The sequence below is a fragment of the Garra rufa genome, chromosome 10 (assembly GCF_049309525.1).
Source record: "Garra rufa chromosome 10, GarRuf1.0, whole genome shotgun sequence".
Lineage (NCBI taxonomy): Eukaryota > Metazoa > Chordata > Actinopteri > Cypriniformes > Cyprinidae > Garra > Garra rufa.
Genome location: NC_133370.1, coordinates 1,250,353 through 1,272,266, shown reverse-complemented (window position 1 = coordinate 1,272,266; position 21,914 = coordinate 1,250,353). Strand labels below are relative to the sequence as shown.

Genomic DNA, 21,914 nt, shown 5'->3' with positions numbered 1-21,914 from the left:
ACTTTCATGCTGCTTTATTGTTGAGTTACTGTTGCCACATATGGAATATTCACTAATGTCTCTTTAGAAATGATTCTACTGTCATGTTTAATGTTTGAACATTTGTCTTTATGTCACAGTTATGCTGCAGCCATTTGATTACGACCCCAATGAGAAAAGTAAACACAAGTTCATGGTACAGACCATCTTCGCCCCCGCAGCCGTCACAGATGCTGAAGCCATGGTAAATGTCCCATTGCTTTCTATAAAGCTACACTAAGTGTGCTGTTCAGTGCTGTAACTGTGTGTTCACACCAGCAGATGGCAGCAAACACTCTGTTTAGCTTAGCTGTTTAAATCCTTTAAAGCCTGACATAAGTCAGAAAAATCTGATTTTTTTTTTTAGATTAAATGAAACGGTTTATTGAACCTTTGCATATTTGTAGCGATATCTAAAATGCATTGTATGGGTCAAAATGGTCATTTTTTCTTTAATGCCAAAAATCATTAGGATATTAAGTAAAGATCATGTTCCATGAAGATTTTTTTGGGATCAGTAAGATTTTTAATGTTTTTTGAAAATGTTTCATCGAGGCTGCATTTATTTGATCTAAAATGCAGAAAAAACTGTAATATTGTGAAATATTATTTCAATTTAAAATAACTGTTTTCTATGTAAATATATTTTAAAATGTAATTTATTCCTGTGATGCAAAGCTGAATTCTCAGCATCATTACTCCAGTCTTCAGCATCACATGATCCTTCAGAAATCATTCTAATATGCTGATTTATTATCAATGTTGGAAACAGTTATGCTCCTTATTTTTTTGTAACCTGTGATACTTTTTTCAGCATTTCTTGATCAATAAAAGTTTAACAACAGCAGCATTTATTTAAAGTAGAAAGTTTTACCATCAATATACACTACTGTTCAAAAGTTTGGGATCAGTACATTTATAGATTTAAATTGTTAGAAAAGATTTATATTTTGAATAAAGAATTTTGATCAAAGAATCCTGAAGAAAAGAATTACAGGTTTAAAAAAATGTTTCCAACATTGATAATTCTAATAATAAATCAGCATATTAGAATGATTTCTGAAGGATCGTGTGACACTGAAGACTGGAGTAGCAGCTGATGAAAATTCAGCTTTGAGTCACAGAAATAAATTATATTTTAAAGTATATTAACATAAAAAACATTATTTTATATTGTAATAACATTTAGCAATTTTACTGTTTTTTTTTCTGTTCTTTTGATCAAATAAATGCATGATGAGCTCTTTTAAAAAAAAACATTACAAATCTTACTGAGCCCAAACTTTTGAGCAGCAGTGTTTATGAAAACTTATTTTTTCATTAGTGATATGCATTGCTAAGAACTTCATTTGGACAGTTTTAAAAGGAGATTTTCTCAATATTTTTTTTTGCACCCTCAGATTCCAGATTTTCAAATATTGTCCTATCCTAACAAACCATATATCAATAAATCTTATTTCCATAAATCAGATTATTTCCAAAAAACTGATTGTGTGTGACAGCGAGTTTTATTCATGTTTATCATTTATAGGCATTAGAAATTCATCATTAAGGGAAGACACTGCAGGCAAAAATGCTGTTTTTTCATTCACCTGTCAAGTTTGAGATTTTTGGATTTTTTGTGTGTTTTTTCAGACTAGTGGAAAGAAAACATCCAAAAGACACTGTTAAGTGTTTCTATTAGAGCACTTTATCTGTTTGTGTCAATATGAATTACAATACATATTTATAAAGGCCGTTTTCTCCCAAATGAGTTTTTTTCTCCTACACTGAGCCATAAATCTCCACTTCAGCAGCACTTACACACACCACACTTTACATTTTTATTCCTGTCTACATCCTGAATGTTTTTACAGAGGGATTTGTTCATATATAATTGGCTTGATTTTATGCAACATTTTATTCTCAGTTTTTTCTGAATTACGGAGTGACAAAATGAAATACCCAAAATCCCTTCTGTAAAAACATTTGACTCGTAATATGTCAAAAAATTAATTTGAAACAAACTCATCCAGTGTTTAGATTTTTGTCATTAAAAAATGGCTCATCTGCATATTTAAACCTAACATTTCAGAAAACTTGTAATACAAAAAAGTTTGCAATTATCAATGTAATCAATCAACTGAGTAAGTAAGGTGATAACTATTAGTTTGTTTTGTTTTTTTACCCTATTCACCTGCAGTATCTTGCCTTAAGTATGATAGAGTAGACTTAGGAGGGATAATACAGTCAATCAAGCTTGTGATCCTCAAACATGCTGTCTAGTTAGGCTGCTCACTAGGTTTTGAGACACTGTGTGTGTGTGTGTGTGTGTGTGTGTGTGTGTGTGTGTGTGTGTGTGTGTGTGTGTGTGTGTGTGTGTGTGTGTGTGTGTGTGTGTGTGTGTGTGTGTGTGTGTGTGTGTGTGTGTGTGTGTGTGTGTGTGTGTGTGTGTGTGGTATGTGTATGGGCAGCTGGTAGTGCTTGTGGCTGATGAATTGCCTATTTTTCATGTGTTTCAGTGGAAAGACGCGAAACCCGATGAGCTCATGGATTCCAAACTCAGATGCGTCTTTGAGCTGCCGTCTGAAAACGATAAAGTGGTGAGTACAGAGAGACGAACAGGAAGGAAAGGGGCGCGTGGGAGCGTCTGCAGTTCGCTCCACCCTGTTATACTGCTGTAAATCTAATTATAATTATGTTTCACTAGCAGAACATGCTTAACACAGAACATTTACTCACACAAGGTTCTGTAAGTGATTGTTTTGGATGGCTATTAGTGAAACAGGTGTGAACAGCACAGGAGTCAGAGTCAGCCAATCACAAACTGGCACCCTACCTGTCAATCACTCTTCTCATTCTGATTGGCTGACGTCTTTGGGAGGTGGAGATTTTAGACAGAGAATGAGAGTTTGATTGAGTCTGGCTGAAAACATCTGAAAACACTTACAGCTGCTTTTTTAGGACAGCTATTTAGAGATTTTTCAGTTTGAAGTTAAGTTTTGAAGCTTCAGTAGGTTTTTTTTTTTTTAGAATTAATAGTTTTTTCTCCCTGAACTAGCTGCTTTTCACCAATACTGTTAATAACTAGGGCTGCACGATTAATCAAAATAGCGCTAAATTAAAGATGCAACATGCAAAATTTTCTAACAAAAAAATAAGCTTCTTGTGCCCCCCCCCCCCAAATTAAACCTTGATGGTTTAACATTTATTAATGAGGAAATTAAGGCTTAAATATAAGTAAATAAATCACAATTAATTTTTTAAAATAAAAATGCATTTATATTTTTCTTAAATACTATTTTGTTTTATTTTATAGTGAATTTTTATTTTGTAGTAGTATAATAATTATTAAAATAATAATAATGAATTATAATAGTTTGTTGATATGTAAACACTATTGCTGTGCAACGATTAATTGCATCCAAAATACAAGTTTTTGTTTACATATGTGTAGTGTTTATTTATTATCTATATGTAAATACACACACATACATGTACATATATTTGCATGTAAATTAACATAAATATATTTAATAAAAATATTTAATATTTAATGTATGAAAATAATGTAATTTTCTTAAAGATATCCATGCATGTGTGTGTATTTATATATAAATAATAAATATACACAGTACACACAAATATTATGTAAACAAACACTTTTATTTTGGATGCAATTAATTGCGATAAATCATTGCACAGCACTAGTATACACTAAATATTTGGCCAAATTATTATTTAGTGTTAGTGTTATTTAGTATCATTAACATACCATAAGTTATTATATTGTTGTATTTTCTGTTTTCATTTTAATTTAAAAGATTTAGCAGTTTTATTGTGTTTTTGTCCTGATTAGTTGTTTTTTTTTTATGACTAAATTGTTTTTGTTTAGTTTTTTTAGTACATCAAGTTACACTAAATGTAAACAAGCCATGTTGTTTTGTCAGCTAGCTTTTAATTTTATTTCAGTTTACATTTATGTCAATCAACATTTTTTCATGGTTTTTATTATAGTAACAAGTACAGCAAACCTGAAGCATTTTTAAAAATCACATTTTAAATTGCAGTCACTATTTTTTATCAGAAAAGTCGCAAGTATATTTTTCCCCCCAAAATCGTGCAGTCCTAATACACCCACACACACACACAGTTTGTGTCACTTCCTGTTTGTTCCTCCGCTCTGCTGTGGCATCCCAGAGTCCTCAGAAGAGGAGCCTGTTCCACTGGTTCCGTGCGGCTTCAGCTCTGGTTCCAGCTCCATCTCCGGCTCCAGCTTGGGCTGATGTCCACTCCTCGCTTAGCAGACGCCCGCCCTTCCCTCCCGCCTCAGGCAGCTTTAGCAACTGGCGTGACGTCCAGGAAGTCAGAATGTCAGGTGTCAAGGCCTCCAGGCCTGTGATGATCAGTGAGGGTCAGAGCAGAGAGCAGGATGCATGGTCAGAGCAGAGAGAGATCAGTAGGGTAGGTCAAAGGTCAGCAGGGTCAGGAGGAAACGCTTCACGTTTTGTTGTTGATGTCAAAGGTCGTGCTTGCAATCAAACACTGTTATTTTGATGTAGTTTATCGAATTAGACAAATGCAACATGCAGACTAAATTAATAGTGATTGAAAGAATTGACTGGAATTGTTCCCTGAGCAGCAAATCAGTATATAAAAATGATTTCTGAAGGATCATGTGAAGCCGAAGACTGGAGTAATGCTGAAAATTCAGATATTCACATAGAAAACTATGACAGCGTTTTTAGTGCCACGTAAAAAAAAAAAAATATTTAAAGAGTAAAGTCAAAATTCCAAGAATAAAGTCAAAATATTACAAAAATAAAGGCAAAATATTTCGAGTAGTATTGCGGCTTCGTTCCCGTAGTATTTCGGCTTTGTTCACGTAGTATTGAGACTTCGTTCCCAAGTATTGCGACTTAGTTCATAATACTACGGGAACGAAGCCGCAATAAGTCGCAATACTTTGGGAACGAAGTCTCAATACTTTGGGAACGAAGTCTCAATACTTTGGGAACGAAGTCTCGATACTTTGGGACGAAGTCTCAATACTACGGGAACAAAGCCGCAACAGTACGAGACTTCGTTCCCAAAGTATCGAGACTTCGTTCCCAAAGTATCGAGACTTCGTTCCCAAAGTATCGAGACTTCGTTCCCAAAGTATCGAGACTTCGTTCCCAAAGTATCGAGACTTCGTTCCCAAAGTATCGAGACTTCGTTCCCAAAGTATTGAGACTTCGTTCCCGTAGTATTGAGACTTCGTTCCCAAAGTATCGAGACTTCGTTCCCAAAGTATCGAGACTTCGTTCCCGTAGTATCGAGACTTCGTTCCCGTAGTATTGAGACTTCGTTCCCAAAGTATCGAGACTTCGTTCCCAAAGTATCGAGACTTCGTTCCCGTAGTATTGAGACTTCGTTTCCGAAGTATTGAGACTTCGTTCCCGTAGTATTGAGACTTCGTTCCCAAAGTATCGAGACTTCGTTCCCGTAGTATTGAGACTTCGTTCCCGAAGTATTGCGACTTCGTTCCCGTAGTATTGAGACTTCGTTCCCGTAGTATTGAGACTTCGTTCCCGTAGTATTGAGACTTCGTTTCCGAAGTATTGAGACTTCGTTCCCGTAGTATTGAGACTTCGTTCCCAAAGTATCGAGACTTTGTTCCCGTAGTATTGAGACTTGGTTCCCGAAGTATTGCGACTTAGTCCCTGTACTATTGCAGCTTGGTTCCCGAAGTATTGCGACTTCGTTCCTGTAGTATTGAGACTTCGTTCCCGTAGTATTGAGACTTAGTTCCTGTAGTATTGAGACTTCGTTCCCGTAGTATTGAGACTTCGTTCCCAAAGTATCGAGACTTTGTTCCCGTAGTATTGAGACTTAGTTCCTGTAGTATTGAGACTTCGTTCCCAAAGTATTGAGACTTCGTTCCCGTAGTATTGAGACTTCGTTCCCAAAGTATCGAGACTTTGTTCCCGTAGTATTGAGACTTCGTTCCCAAAGTATCGAGACTTTGTTCCCGTAGTATTGAGACTTAGTTCCTGTAGTATTGAGACTTCGTTCCCGTAGTATTGAGACTTCGTTCCCAAAGTATCGAGACTTTGTTCCCGTAGTATTGAGACTTAGTTCCTGTAGTATTGAGACTTCGTTCCCAAAGTATTGAGACTTCGTTCCCGTAGTATTGAGACTTCGTTCCCAAAGTATCGAGACTTTGTTCCCGTAGTATTGAGACTTAGTTCCTGTAGTATTGAGACTTAGTTCCTGTAGTATTGAGACTTCGTTCCCAAAGTATTGAGACTTCGTTCCCAAAGTATCGAGACTTTGTTCCCGTAGTATTGAGACTTCGTTCCCAAAGTATCGAGACTTTGTTCCCGTAGTATTGAGACTTAGTTCCTGTAGTATTGAGACTTCGTTCCCGTAGTATTGAGACTTCGTTCCCAAAGTATCGAGACTTTGTTCCCGTAGTATTGAGACTTAGTTCCTGTAGTATTGAGACTTCGTTCCCAAAGTATTGAGACTTCGTTCCCGTAGTATTGAGACTTCGTTCCCAAAGTATCGAGACTTTGTTCCCGTAGTATTGAGACTTAGTTCCTGTAGTATTGAGACTTAGTTCCTGTAGTATTGAGACTTCGTTCCCAAAGTATTGAGACTTCGTTCCCAAAGTATCGAGACTTTGTTCCCGTAGTATTGAGACTTGGTTCCCGAAGTATTGCGACTTAGTCCCTGTACTATTGCAGCTTGGTTCCCGAAGTATTGCGACTTCGTTCCTGATGTATTGCGACTTAGTTCATGTACTCTTGCGGCTTTGTTCCCATAGTAATTAATAAATTATTACTAGTACTATTGCGACTTCGTTCCCATAGTATTGTGAAATTTTTCTCGCGGTATTGCGACTTTGTTCCTGAAGTATTGCGACTTCGTTCTTGCAGTATTGCGACTTCATTCAAACAGTATTTCGACTAGTCTCGTAATCTTACCCTTTTTTTATGTGGCACTCAATTGCTGTCGTAGAAGCCTGGTATTTTAAAAATAGAATAATATTTTAAATTTTTTCCTGTTTTTGATCAAATAAATGTAGCCTTAGTGAGCAGAAAAATACTTCTTTCAAAACATTTAAACAAAATGTAATAATCATAAAAATAATCACAAAATGTTGGCCAAGCTGATTTTTTTTTTTACTGCAGTTGCGACGGTTTTCAGAAAATTGCTTTGAGGTTTACTCCCTGAACTCTGCAGCTCTAAGTGAGGGTGTTATATTTTGATCTTTTCTGTTTTTACCCACAATGCAAATGCCCATGCCCTTCCACGCCCAGGCAGTGTGATGTCATTAAAGCCCACATCAGTCCTGGCTCCATTATTGGTCGTTCTCTCACGTCTCAGTCAGATTTGGCCGGTGTGTGTGTTTCCCGTCTGTGGCCTGAGGAGCGTCTCATCTCAGCCCAGACACCCTGAATTTCACTTAAGGCGGGCGTACACGCTGCGATTTTTGAGGTCGTACGAGCTCGCATACGATTTTTTTGGTTATCGGGGGTAATCGTCTCTTCTCGTATGGTCGGGGCTCGTATGGTGTGTGAGAAATTACGAGACGAGCAAAGTGCCTTACGAGGACTTCCCGACCTCACGATCATTTTTAAACTTCAGGAGCTGTCGGATTGAAAGCGTGACGTGTGTGCTGTTGAACGAGAAAAATGTTGATCAAACTGGAAAAGACCAATCAGAAGCTAAGAAAAGAAAACCACAGAAGAAGAAAGATGAACATGGCAGCGCCACGGAGAATTTGGACTGTCGAGAAAGAGGACAAACTGGCTGAACTTTGGCAAGAACATCGAGCGCTGTATGATATATCGAGCAGCATCTATCATGACAGGGTCGTCCGAGATGACATTTTACAGCGGATCGCCCAAGAGCTACATTTATCAGGTGAGCTGTCACCTATTGTTTGCTACAGCTATTGCTCGCTTTAGTGGTGGCCAACTAGCTCCCTCGACGTGCATAATACTACGTTAAAACATACGTTACAATGCTGTACAGTGTCTTTAATGCATATGCTTGTTAGCGCTGCTGTAGAGGTGAAGTGTTGTTAAGTTTGCAACCAGTGTACACACGCAAGGGTGATCAGACGGTTCCTGCATGTGTAGCAAAGAGTCACAGCTCATATTTTTTATATGCAGTTATGAGATAGACAGAGAGCAGTTATATTTAACTGTACATACACAGTATATTATACACAGACTTCCTCTCAGATTTCATGGGCAAACAATAAGCCTTTTTCACAAAAATCGGAAATTACGTCAGCGCAGGGTAAAGTCAGTTCCGCTACAGGTCTGCGCCTATTATATTAATATGCTCTTGTCTCAAATAATGCTTCTTACCTTTTCTGTTTTGTCTGCTTTCCAAGTTGTTGTTATAATTTCAACAAAGAAACAACAGTTTACTTGTTTGTAATTTATAAGGGCACTCAGACCGCTACTTGTCAATATAATAAGCTCAACACAGCGCCAGCTATAGTTTCTGTTCTCAATCTCCGGTATATTTAAGCGTATTTTCTCAATTTACTCATTTCCCTCGAATCACTACATCATGGTAAATAATGACAGCATTTGACAGCCTTTATATCCAAATGCACATTTTCCCAAGAATAAATTAAATGATTCTGAGTCCGGATGATGCATAAACTCAGTACAACAACGTAATCCAGATCCAAAAGGAATAAAGCCATTAATCGGAGTCATCTCTTGTTTAGTATTATATTATTTTATTATGTATATCCCTGGGCACATTATGCAACGTACATTTACACCGTAAAATGAATAATGCAAAGGACAGCAAGTAGAAAATACAATATTACTTTAATAATAATAATAACAATATTAATAATCACGAAAAAAATGACGCGAAGAGTCATAATGCACAGCCAGCACCAAATAGACATAACGGCAAAACTCAAAACTGTACTGTATTATAAGTGCTAACATTCATAATTAAATAAACAAAGTATTTGTGATGACCAGAAGCTGACACAAAGTTTTTGAAGAAATGTTTGCTATTTTTAGAGCAAAACACCAGTATATATCGTAGTATCATAGTATCTATTTTGTAAAAATAGACTTTGATTCCCGAACTTACGCTTGTTAAGTACGGCCGCTGCTGTCACCGGAAAAACTCTTACCCTGCGAGCGCCAGTCCGGAAGCCAGAAACACGGAAGTGTGAAAAAGGCTAATCTGATCACCCTAAATTTACAGAGACACACTGCATGATTTAACATTTTAGTTTTTTTTTTTTTTAATTTCTGGTATTGTTTAATACAGTAAACGATGTCCAAACAAGAATGGCCACGCTCAGGACACAGTTTGGAAAACTAATAAAGGAAAAAGCAAGTGGTAGTGGCTATAAACAGCCAACAGCAAGATACAGTAGAAGCGGATATTACAACATTTGCAGTTTCAGAAGCCCTTTGTTATGCAGAGATCAAGTCAAAGTAGTTTGGAAGCAAGTAGATTACTAGGGAGAGAGGGAAAAGTAAAGAGCAAGGGATACAGATACAGTATGTGAAGGTAACAGGAATACAGAATAGGACATTTTCATTGTCCTGGTTTACATTTTTACTATTGCATCTTTTACAGCTTGAAGATGACACCACTGTTCAAGGAGGAGCATGCAATGATATGGAAAATGACTCTGATCTGTCACTGAGTTTAGAGCTAAGTTCTTGTGACACACCAAGTGAAGAGGAACTACCTGCCTCTGGAAAGCGGCCGCATAGTGTCAAGTACAAGTTTCAGAAAAATGATAACATTGAGCAACAAAACTTAGCAATACTCAATAAGGTTGCAGACAGAATTGCTAATAAAGAGGAAAAAGGGGAGTTTTCCTTCGGGAAACAGGTTGGGGAGGAACTTGGGCGAATTAAAAACCCTGCCCTAGTACTGAGATTAAAAAGAGCTATAATGTCTCAGATTTATGATGCTCAAGAAAGTGAAATTTCTGGCCATCCAATGCTAACTCATCCAGTCTTCCCCATGTCTGGCAGTTACTATACTTCACACATTCCTAATCCACCATCCACAGCGTCTGCTCCACCCTCACGCTCCTTGATATTACAGCCAAATTACACATTAAGGCATGAAGTTGATGATACAGTATTCAATCAGCTACAAGATCTGTAATTTTATACATTTTCTGCCAGTAGTTTGGCTAGAGGCAGTTCAGAAACACTGTGAGCAACACAGAATGAAACAGAATGTTTAAGTTTTAAGTTTTGATTGTTGTAATTTATTTACTTTCTTTCTGGGTTCCGTATGTTTGAATCATTGCAATTTGTCATCTTTCATCTATTCACTACTTCAAATTTGATGTATTAACATTTAACACATTAATGTTACATGTTTTATAGAACAGAACGTACTGCTAATAATAAAAATGAGATTACAGAAAACACTGACAGTGAAGTGTTCTTTTAGTAGTTTCCAAACATGTAATGTAACATCGATGTAAATACCTAATGTAATGGTATGTGAACACTACTTAATGCATGAAGTAACTTTCTTAGTTCACGTTAAGTAATATTGTTAACTACAGTTGATCTGGTCAAACGTAAGTGTTGTGTTATAATGTGACCCTGGACCACAAAACCAGTCATAAGGTTAAATTTGACAAAACTGAGATGTGTATATATAATATGAAAGCTTAGTAAATAAGCTTTCTATTGATGTATGGTTTGTTAGGATAGGACAATATTTGGCTGAGATACATCTATTTGAAAATCTGAAATCTAAGGGTGCAAAAAAATCAAAATACTGAGAAAATCACCTTTAAAGTTGTCCAAATTAGGTTCTTAACAATGCATATTACTAATCAAAAATTACATTTTGATAGGTTTACAGTAGGAATTTTACAAAAAATCTTAATGGAACATGATCTTTACTTAATTTCCTAATGATTTTTGACATAAAAGAAAAATCAATAATTTTAACCTATACCATGCATTTTTGGCTATTGCTACAAATATACCCCAGCGACTTAAGACTGGTTTTGTGGTCCAGGGTCACATATTATGAATAGTGTTTTTTTGTATATAATTGCAAACCTTCAAATAATCATCCTTCATAACATTATGTAGAACTTCACATGTTTCTTCCACAATTTTGCCAACGGTTGTGCTTCCCAAGCGAAACTGAAACCCAAGTGACTCGCCTACAACAAATAAAACATTTCTCTTTATATGAGCATTGGTAATTCATTTATAAAGCAAATTTAATTTGCACGATGAGAAAGAACTTTAATTATTGAATACGATTAAATTAAGAACTTTAAAATTAATGTCTCTCTCACACACAACTTACCTGTGGCCAGAAACCGTAATGTCACGGATAGTCTTTCTTTGGCACTGATGCTCTTCCTCATGACTGTGTTCGTTTTGGTGATAAAAGGCTCATAGAAATCATCTACATTCACCCGTAACATCTTCCCGAAGCCCGTCATGTCATTTATCTGGACAATAAATTCAGTCCTTTATTTTAGCATGTGTGACACTGCTTGTGAAAACCAGGCTAAAGTTGGAAAATCAAATTTTGAGAAAACATGCATTAAAAATTCATTTTACTTGTTAATCTTACTATAATTTCAATCTTTGACGTATTCATTTTGCTCAGTCAATATTAAACATATCAATGTTATATTTTCACAGAATGTTCAAAAAAGTCAATCACAAAAACTAGCTGGGTTTTCACAGACAGGGTCACATATGTGACCCTGGAGCACAAAACCAGTCTTAAGTCGCTGGGGTATATTTGTAGCAATAGCCAAAAATACATTGCATGGGTCAAAATTTTAGATTTTTCTTTCATGCCAAAAATCATTAAGAAATTAAGTAAAGTTCATGTTCCATAAAGATTTTTTGTAAAATTCCTACTGTAAACATATCAAAATGTAATTTTTGATTAGTAATATGCATTGTTAAGAACCTAATTTGGACAACTTTAAAGGTGATTTTCTCAGTCTTTTTGATTTTTTTGCATCCTCAGATTCCTGATTTTCAAATAGATGTATCTCAGTCAAATAGAAAGCTTATTTATTGAGCTTTCATATTATGTCTAAATCTCAGTTTTGTCAAATTTAACCTTATGACTGGTTTTGTGGTCCAGGGTCACACATAGCAAAGTCCTGAAGGCAGCTTTATGATTCTGCATTACTGTTCTTCCACAACAATACAACATGTAAGTTACAGTATGCATACAATAATACCTAAACTATCCAGCATTTCAACATGTATAAAAACAACGTCACAATTTGCAGAAACTTGTATGGCACGCTGTGATTGTGTAATTTACAATATCTTCCACGACGACGACGATTAAAAGACTGCACGCTTACCTCAAGCTGTTTTTGAAGAAAAGAAAGTCCATGTTGTTCTCTGCCCTTCGGTTTCTTTTCTTTTTTGTTTTTTCGCAAGCCATTGCTGCCACAAAGAAAAGGATCTCTTCCTTGGAGTCTGTGTTTTTGGCGCGGAACTTCCTGAATGTGATCGCCTCGGAAATCGGCAGGTTTTAAAATCGTGGCGTGTACCGCTGCGTCTGTAAATAAAGTCACTCGTGACGTGTGCGTGGACATACGGTCTTCCGAACGTCCGAATTCGCATCGTGTACGGCCGCCACTTTCCAAGCATTTGATTTCATCTCTTCAAGAGTTTCATATTCAGTCGTTTCTCTTTCTCATTTTCATTTTTTTTTTACTTGAAGTAATAAAATAACTGAAACTAAATAAACTGAAAAACAAGAAATTATCAAAATTATTTAAATGAATAATAAATCTTTAATAGTAAAACAATAGTAAACTTAAATATAGTTAAACTTAAAGAAAGTGTAACCAAGAAGCAATGATTTCAGAATTAAGAATAAGATGATAAATTTAAAAAAAAAATTTTTTTAAATATATATATATTTTTTACTTTCTGTTGTTTTCTAGGTCTAAATATCACACTTTTAAAATAAGGCATATATCCATGTTTTTCAGGACTGTTTAAATGTGGGCTCTTTAAAGACAAAATAAAATGATTGCAGGGGTTGTTTTGTCTTTTTTGAAATCATGACTTTTTGAAAGTTTTCAGTATGGTTTTCTTGTCCTTTTCCAGAACGACGTTGACTCTGCGTCTAAATCTGCACCGGTTCTGAACTCATCCAAAGCGGACGGGCCGATGGCGATGAAGTCCGCTAGCGCCGCTCTGGACGACTCCGAGATGAAGAAGATCCTGGACGAGTGCAAACGCTTGCAGACGGAGGTCGGCAAGCTGAACGATGAGAATCGCCAGCTCAAGGTAAAGCTAAAAGACATCAGATCATGCTTTTAGAACATTTCACCAGATCATTTCAGTAGGTGAAAGCATCGACTAAATAAATATGTATTAATTTGGTTTTAGTTTTTATTTATGTACAGTTTGTAATTTTAGTGATTTCAGTTTTCTTTTCTTTTCTTTTTTTGTTACGTGTCATTCTTATTAGTTTTTGTTTATGTAGTAGTATTTAGGATTTTTTTGTAGTATTTTTAGGTATCAGTGCTTTTATAATTTTTGTTTTTGTGTCATTCCTATTAATTCATAATAATTAATTAGGATTCATTTTTTTATTTTTAGATTTTAGTTTTTATTTGTGTTAACTTAGAATTTAGAATTAGAATTTAAATCACTAAAAATACTATTTCTAATTGTAATTTTTTTTCTACATTTTTTTTTTTTTTTTTTTTTATTAATATCATTTTTTACATTATTTTTCAAGTTTATCTATTTTATTTGATTACATTTTTTATGCCCACTTAGTGATTTTAGTACATTCAGTTTTTATGTTAATTTTGTTGAAGTATTTATTTATTTGGTTTGATTTTTTTTTTTTTTATCAGTTTCAGCTTTTTCAGCCATCTTGTTTTCATATAGTACTGCTTTGGTAATTAATTTAATTACATTTTTTTAAATATATATATATATATATATATATATATATATATATATATATATATATATATATATATAATTTTTTTTTTTTTATAAATGTAATTAAATGTAATTACTTTTTTTTTTTTTTTTTTTTTTTTCATTTTAATGTATTATTATTATTATTATTATTCTAAAACTTTTTTTTTTCCGTTTTAGTTTTTATGTCTAATTAGTAATTTTAGTGCTTTTATTCCTTTTTATGTAATTACTGTTAAGGTTTTAATATTACTATTAAGGTCTTTTTTTTTTCATTTGTGTCATTCCTATTAGTTTTTGTTTAAATATTAGTTGAGATTAATTTATTTTTAGGTTTTAGTTTCTATCTGTGTCTATTTAGTATTTTTAGTGATTTTAAATTATTTTTGTAATCTTAAATATTTTTTCTACTTTTGCCTTTTTTCAATATTATTTTTAAGTTTTATTTATTGATTTATTTTCTGTTTGAAATTTTTAAAGTGTCCACTTTTTTTATTTTAATTGTACTGAAGTATTTATGAATTAATTTTGTTATTTGTTTTGTCATTTTTATGAGTTTCAATGTATTATATATTACTGTTTAGGTAAAGTTTCATTAAATTTATATTTATTTATAATTTTTTTTTTTACATATTTCCAGTTAGTAGTTTTAGTGCTTTTAGATTTCTTTTTTTCTTTTATATAACTCTTTAGGTCCAATTTTATTTTTAATTTTATTTTTATTTTTTTTATGTCCAGTTAATAATTTTATGCTACTTTAACTAAATAAAAAAATGACTTGTTTAATATTTATATTTTAGTTGAGCATTATTTCAATTCAGTGATCATAAAATGAAAAACAAGAACAAATTAGTCTAACTTAATTGAGCTAACGAGGTTTTGTGTGTTTTTATCAGGACGAGGGTTTGCGAATGAGGAAGTTCCAGCGCAGCGAACACGTGACGAGCAACTCCAGCTCGGCGATGGGCCGCGAGTCGAAGGCCGGCTCTCTTCCCTCGCTGCTGGTGGTGATCGCGGCCATCTTCATCGGATTCTTCCTGGGCAAGTTCGTCCTGTAGGAGGAGCGGAGGACGACTCCATCTCTCTTTGTTTGGGTTCATTTGCTGTTTTCTGTCGAGGGACGGACGGATGCGAGAGCCACGAACTGCTCGATTAGGAATCCAGCGAGATCTGAAAGTCTTCCCTCAAACTCGTTTCGTTTCACTCAAACTCAATGGAAAATGTGGTTTTAACGGTTCATCCAGACGAAGGAAGAGCTTCGAGCGTCCGTTTGTGGATCCTTCTTCACCAGAGACACAGGTGCCTCCTTCTGTACATGCGTTCTGTTTCTGTTCCTAACAATACCAACGCAGACTGTTTTATTACTGTAATTATCATTTATTAATTATATTATTAATGTACTTTCTCTCAGAGCAGCATTTATCCACACAGATGTTCACTGATGTCTTCACTTTACTGTCTCATACTAGATGACATTCAACAAATAAAACAAAAGACAAAAACTGAACCCAGTGTTTGTGTGGCTTTCTTTTGTTTCTTTCTGTTTCTCAAACCTGACCTTTTAGTCTTGCTTTTTGTAATTAATTCAGCCTCAACTCCCTGCATTTTGACATTTGTGGCTATAAAGATGGGCGAATGTTATTAATATTACATTAAAATTATAATGTAATAACTATATATATATATATATATATATAAAATCACGAATATAACACCGCAAATAAAAAAAAGTCAAAACACGTACAATGTATATTATATTATGAATATAGGTTCATAATATTTGTCATTTTGTTTAAAATTATAAGAATAAAGTGGAAATACTATGAGAACAAAGTAGAAGTACTACAAGAGTAAAGTCGGAATACCACTGGAGTAAAATCGGAAAAATACAAGAATGAAGTCAGAATACTATGGGAGTAAAATCAAAATATTTCGGGAGTTAAGTAAAAATATTGCGAGAGTAAAAATATTTTGGGAGTAAATTCAACAAATTTCGGGAATGAAGTTGGAATATTTTGGGAAAAAAGTCAAAATTTTTAGGGAGTAAAAAATTTCAGAAGAAACGTCAAAATATTTCAGGAGTAAAGTCAAATTTTTCGAGAGTAAAAACATTTCTGGAGAAAAGTAAATTTTTCGGGTGCAAAAATATTTTGGGAGTAAAGTCAAAATATTTTTGCAGAAAAGTCAAAATTTATCAGAAGTAAAAATATTTTGGGAGAAAAGTCAAAATTTGTAGGGAGTAAAAATATTTTGGGAGTAAAGTCAAAATATTTTTGCAGAAAAGTCAATTTTTCAGAAGTAAAAATATTTTGGGAGAAAAGTCAAAATTTGTAGGGAGTAAAAATATTTTGGGAGTAAAGTCAAAATTTTTCAGGAGTAAAAATATTTTGGGAGAAAAGTCAAAATTTGTAGGGAGTAAAAATATTTTGGGAGTAAAGTAAAATTTGTAGGGAGTAAAAATATTTTGGGAGTAAAGTCAAAATTTTTCAGGAGTAAAAATATTTTGGGAGAAAAGTCAAAATTTGTAGGGAGTAAAAATATTTTGGGAGTAAAGTAAAATTTGTAGGGAGTAAAAATATTTTGGGAGAAAAGTCAAAATTTGTAGGGAGTAAAAATATTTCAGAAGAAAAGTCAAAATATTTCGGGAGTAAAGTCGGGAATACTACGGGAGTAAAATAAAAAATATTTAGAGAGTAAAAATATTTCGGGAGTATAGTCGAAATTTTTGGGGATAAAGTTGAAATTTTTCCAGAGTCAAAATATTTCAGGAATAAAGTTGAAATATTTCAGGAGTAAAAATATTTTGGGAGAAAAGTCAAAATTTGTAGGGAGTAAAAATATTTCAGAAGAAAAGTCTAAATATATTGGGAGTAAAGTCAAAATATTTTTTGAGTTAAATTATTTTGGGAGTAAAAATATTTCGGGAATAAAGTTGAAATAATTTGGGAGTAAAGTCAAAATTTTTCAAGAATAAAAATATTTCAGGAGTAAAGTCAAAATATTTTGGGAGTATAGTTGAAATGTTTCAGGAGTAAAAATATTTTGGGAGTAAAGTTATAATTTTTCGAGAGTAAAAATGTTTCAGGAGAAAAGTCCACGAAAATTTTTTGAGAGTAAAAATATTTCGGGAGTAAAGTCAAAATATTTCGGGAGTATAGAATTTTGTTCGAGAGTAAAGGTATTTTGGAAGTAAAGTCAAAATATTTTGGGAATAAAGTCGAAATTTTTCAAGAGTAAAGTCAAAAAATTTTGGGAGTGAAGTCAAAATATTTCGGGAGTATAGTTGAAATTTTTCAGGAGTAAAGTCGAAATGATTCGAGAGTAAAAATATTTCGGGAATAAAGTTGAAATATTTTGGGAGTAAAGTCAAAATTTTTCAAGAATAAAAATATTTCAGGAGTAAAGTCAAAATATTTCGGGACTATAGTTGAAATTTTTCGGGAGTAAAGTCGAAATGTTTCGAGAGTTAAATTATTTGGGGAGAAAAGTCAAAATATTTTAGGAGAAAAGTCGGAATTTTTCGAGAGTAAAAATATTTTGGGAATAATCTTAGTTTTACTAATCTCGTAATCTTAGATTTTTTGTATTTCTTAATGTGGCACTAAAACTCAGTTGTAGTTTTCAGTCTGCAGTTGAGCGGGGATAAATTCATATCTATAAATCTATAAATTAATAATTAATAAAATTATTTATCCCAATTCACCTGCAGACTGAACACTTCTTAAATTAAAAAAAAAAAATTCTAGCAAATTTATAGAGACAAACAATCATGTTCAAGTTTCATTCATTTATTTTTCACTGTAATTCTGTTTTTTAATACATGGTTTAAAGAATGTAATGATTAAAAACACTGCTTTATTTGATTTGAACGATCCAGTTTTTTGGACGATGTCGGTGTGTGATTGATAAAAGTGGATCTTAATACACGCTTGAGTTCAACAGACACTAAAACAAAACATCATACAGAAATATTATTTCAACTCAAACGTAAAGCGTGAGAATAAAGCAGGAGACGTTTATTCTGTTAAATTCTAATTCTGGTTCCTGTTGTGCTTTCAGGATTGAAACAAAGTCCATCATCATTATATACAACGAAAACATGAAAATGAATGATCTTCAATGTTAGAACGACTAAATGTATTATTTTGAAAAACATTAACTGAGTCTTCAGTAATTCATGACCGATTCATCCGTCATCTTCATCAAGTCTTTGTAGAACTCATGGCAGCTGGAATGCTTTGCAAACTCATCATTCATTGCATTTGAGCTCTTCATCCTCATGTTTGAGAGCGGATGAGTGTCAGTCAGTTCTGGAGAGTCAGTGATCGTCTACTGGCCTGAACAGCATCTGGCACAAACTCAAAACACACAAGACCTGAACCACAACCACAAGAAAAAAAATCAAGGTGGAAAAAGTCAAAGACCTAAGATGACTTATTCATGCTTCAAAACTTTTTAATTGTTCTTAAAATGTTTTTTGATGAGAAAAAAAAAAAAAAAAAGTTTTGGATGAAATTTAAAAGCCGTTTCTGATTAGACAATTTTTTTTTTTTGGATGAGATAAAAAATATTTTTGATGAGTTATTGTGTTTAAATAGGATAAAAATTTGAGATACATTTTTTGATAGGATATAAAATGTTTCTAATAAAAATAATTGGGGGGGGGGGGTGAGATAAAAAAAAAAAAACTTCCGTAGATTTCCACTATGTAAGAAAAAAAAAATCATGCCTTAAAAATGAAAAATCATTACATAAGTCATAATTACGAGATAAAAAAATTCACTATCGACTATTTAAAGTCATAATTTCACCTTTTTATCTCAATTTCAATTTTTGAAATCATAATTCAACTTTTTTCTCAAAATTTCATCATTTGAAGTCATAATTTCGATGAGAAAAATTTGGGGGATGCAGAGTAAATATTTTCTTTATATTTTTATGAGAACAAGTTTTTGACAAAAAAAGGTTTTTGGATGAGATAAACTTTTTTTGAAGAGTTAAAATTTGAATGAGACATTGTTTTTGATGAGGAAAAAATGTTGGCTGACAAATGGTTGAGATAAATGTTGTTTTTTTGAAGAGATATAAAAAAATGTGTCTAATGAGATTTTTTTTTGGAAAGAAATGAAAAAAATTCACCACGTAAGAAAAAAATTCATGCCTTAAAAATGGAAAATTATTACTTAAGTCATAATTATGAGACAAAAAGTTCACTGTCAACTAAAGTCACAATTTCAACTTTTTAAGGCATTATTTTTTTATTTTTTTTTACCATAGTATAGAAGCCCGTTTTTGCCACAATTTAAGTAAGTCATAATTTCATATTTCTATCTCACGATTTCGACCTTTTAAAAAAAGATTTTGGGGATGAAGTGTAAACATTTTCTTTATTATTATTTTTTTTTATACAAAGTTTTTTGACAAAAATTTTTTTGGATGAGATAAAAATGTTTTTTTTTTGCTGAGTTAAGATATCAACAAAAAATGGGCAAAAAAAAAAAAAAAAAAAAATATATATATATATATATACATATATGTACAAAAAGATCTATACAGATTAGATTATCTGAGAAGATTTTTTTTATCTTAACAATTTTTTGGATGAGATAAAAATGTTTTTTTGCGGAGTTAAAAATTCTTTTAAATAGGATAAAAATACAGATACATTTTTAGTTTTTTTTGTTTTGTTTTTTGTGAATGAGATTAAAAAAGGTTTTCAATGAGGAAAAAACGTTTTTTGGCTGACAAATGGATGAGATAAATGTTTTTTTGAAGCTATAAAAATGAAATTGTTTCTAGACGATTTGGGGGGGGGGGATAAGATAAAAACATTTTTTTATTTATTTTTTTTTTTTTTTTGATGACTGAAGTATGTCATAATTTTGATTTTTTTAAAGCATGATTTTTTTTTTTACCATAATATGGAAGCCCATTTTCACCACAACTTAAGCAAGTTATTTATTACAAGTAGTAATTTCAAGTCATAATTTGGATTTAGTAAATCATAATTTCATGTTTTATCTCACGATTTGGTCTTTTTAAAAACGATTTAAAAAAAAAAGAAGTAAAAAATGTTTATATATATATATATAGGATAAAAATTTGAATGAGAAGTTTTCGGTGAGATACATTTTTTGCTTTTTTTGGATGAGATTAAAAAAAGTTTTTTGCGGGAGGGATAAGATGAAAAATGATTTTGGATGAGAGAAAATGTTTTTGGTGAAAGACAAAAAAAAATTAGAAACAAAACCTTTGGACTTTGCTTCAGGAATCATTATTTTTTCCCACCTTGATTTTTCTTTTCACCTCACGATTCAGGACGTTTGAAACTGAAGTACCAAAAGTTGAAGTATAAGTCAGCAGTGATTATCTACAGTTAAAATAGTTCCCTTTCCTTCCACGTAGGCCTTAAAATGTTCAGATCGTCGTCTCAAACTCGTCTCGCTCACGTAGAAAAATAGCTCATATATTTACATCTCACTCGAACAAGACAAAAACACCCACAAATGAAAGATCTGTCATCATTTTTGTCAAACCTGCTCACTTTCTGGTCTCTATGAACTCTATGAAGAAATCAACAATGACAGAATCTTTATTTCTGGCTGATTTTTCCCTTCAGAACTCATGTGTTTGAAGTCCCATCAGGAGTGAAAGCGCTGGGCTTCGTTCTCATAAAGTGCGGTTCCTGGCGTGCAGCGGTTTTCAATCGTCTCGTCTCGTCTGACGGACAACTCAAGTGCATTCTGGGTCACAATCGTCTGTTGGTTTGTACGTCTCTCAGCCAAAAAACCCCATAAACGCCAAACTCCAGAGCACGGCTGTTATCGTCAGATCCTCACGGTAACCTGCCCGGCAACCGTCGCTGAGGCGGTGCGAGCGGTGCGTGGCGCTGACCTCTGACCTGTGTCCGCCGGCGGAGCACTGCACCAGCGGCGTCTGGTAGGACGTGGGTCGTCGGTCGGGCCGGTCGGGGCTGGAGCCGTCGCTGGGCCGCTGGCCGTTGAACAGCAGGTATCGTCCGTCTGCGTCCCGCTCCACGCGGAAGAGCTCGTACTCGGTGTGCGGGAGGCGGATCCCCAGCGCCACGCAGCCGTTGGTCGGAGTGACGTCCTGCTCCACGCCCGCCGCCCACGAGCCCTGGACCCCGCAGCCGTTTCCGTTAAACACGTTCAGCAGAGACGTGGTCGCCAGATCCATCGGCATCACCCGCATGTGGTTCACTGGAACGTCACAAACAGACAGATACTTCACAATATACAGGGTTTCTGCAGATATGAACAAGTGAAATTTAAGACTTTTTAAGACCTTTTTAATACCACCTTATATGAAATTTAAGACCTAAACCTGTAATGGAAATAGATATTATATTACATGCATATGTGATACTTAATGTGTTTAATGTAAAAAGTAAACACAATTTCATGGCTGTCATAAATTAAATTTATTACTACGATATACAGTGGACTTTCCATATCAGCAGATACTATTCCACACAAAATATCCCCATAAAAGCACCACTAGAAATATCTGATGTAAAAAAAAAAATTCTGAAGCGATTTTTTTTTTTAACTTTTGAAATGTATGCGTACCTTTGAAATGTATTTTATGAATTTATCAATAAATTCTAAATGGCTGTTAGCAGTGAGATTACATAATTTACACTGCAAAATTAAAAGTGAGATTAATGTTTTAAATACATTTATTGATTTATAAATATATATATTATAAATGTTATATAAATACTGCGATTCTGTCTGAAGACGCAGAAACTTCCACAGAGGGAGAAAAAAATCTACAGTTGTTAGCAACTGGCTTTAGCCAAGCCCTATATTCAGTTTTTCCAAGCCCAGTATCATAGCTAAAAAGTTAAATCCATTTGACTTCTGCGGTACAATCCGAGAGAGACTCGCGCCAATAACAGAAAGCTGATTGGCTATTGCATGCTGGTCTCATTTGTAGTTT

At 33.7% G+C, this 21,914-nt stretch overlaps 2 protein-coding genes across 2 annotated transcripts in view; one reads left to right on the top strand and one right to left on the bottom strand.

The window, feature by feature from the left end:
* Positions 1–15,459, top strand: part of LOC141344016 (vesicle-associated membrane protein-associated protein A-like) — a 39,348-nt gene extending 23,889 nt beyond the window's left edge. Inside the window, exons 3-6 of the mRNA XM_073848732.1 lie at positions 120–223; positions 2,520–2,600; positions 13,122–13,304; positions 14,849–15,459. Coding sequence (XP_073704833.1) covers positions 120–223; positions 2,520–2,600; positions 13,122–13,304; positions 14,849–15,010 — 530 coding nt within the window. The 3' untranslated portion in view covers positions 15,011–15,459. The remainder of the gene's footprint in view (positions 1–119; positions 224–2,519; positions 2,601–13,121; positions 13,305–14,848) is intronic.
* Positions 15,460–19,463: 4,004 nt separating this feature from the next.
* Positions 19,464–21,914, bottom strand: part of LOC141344410 (protein APCDD1-like) — a 122,599-nt gene continuing 120,148 nt past the window's right edge. Inside the window, exon 5 of the mRNA XM_073849298.1 lies at positions 19,464–21,172. Coding sequence (XP_073705399.1) covers positions 20,730–21,172 — 443 coding nt within the window. The 3' untranslated portion in view covers positions 19,464–20,729. The remainder of the gene's footprint in view (positions 21,173–21,914) is intronic.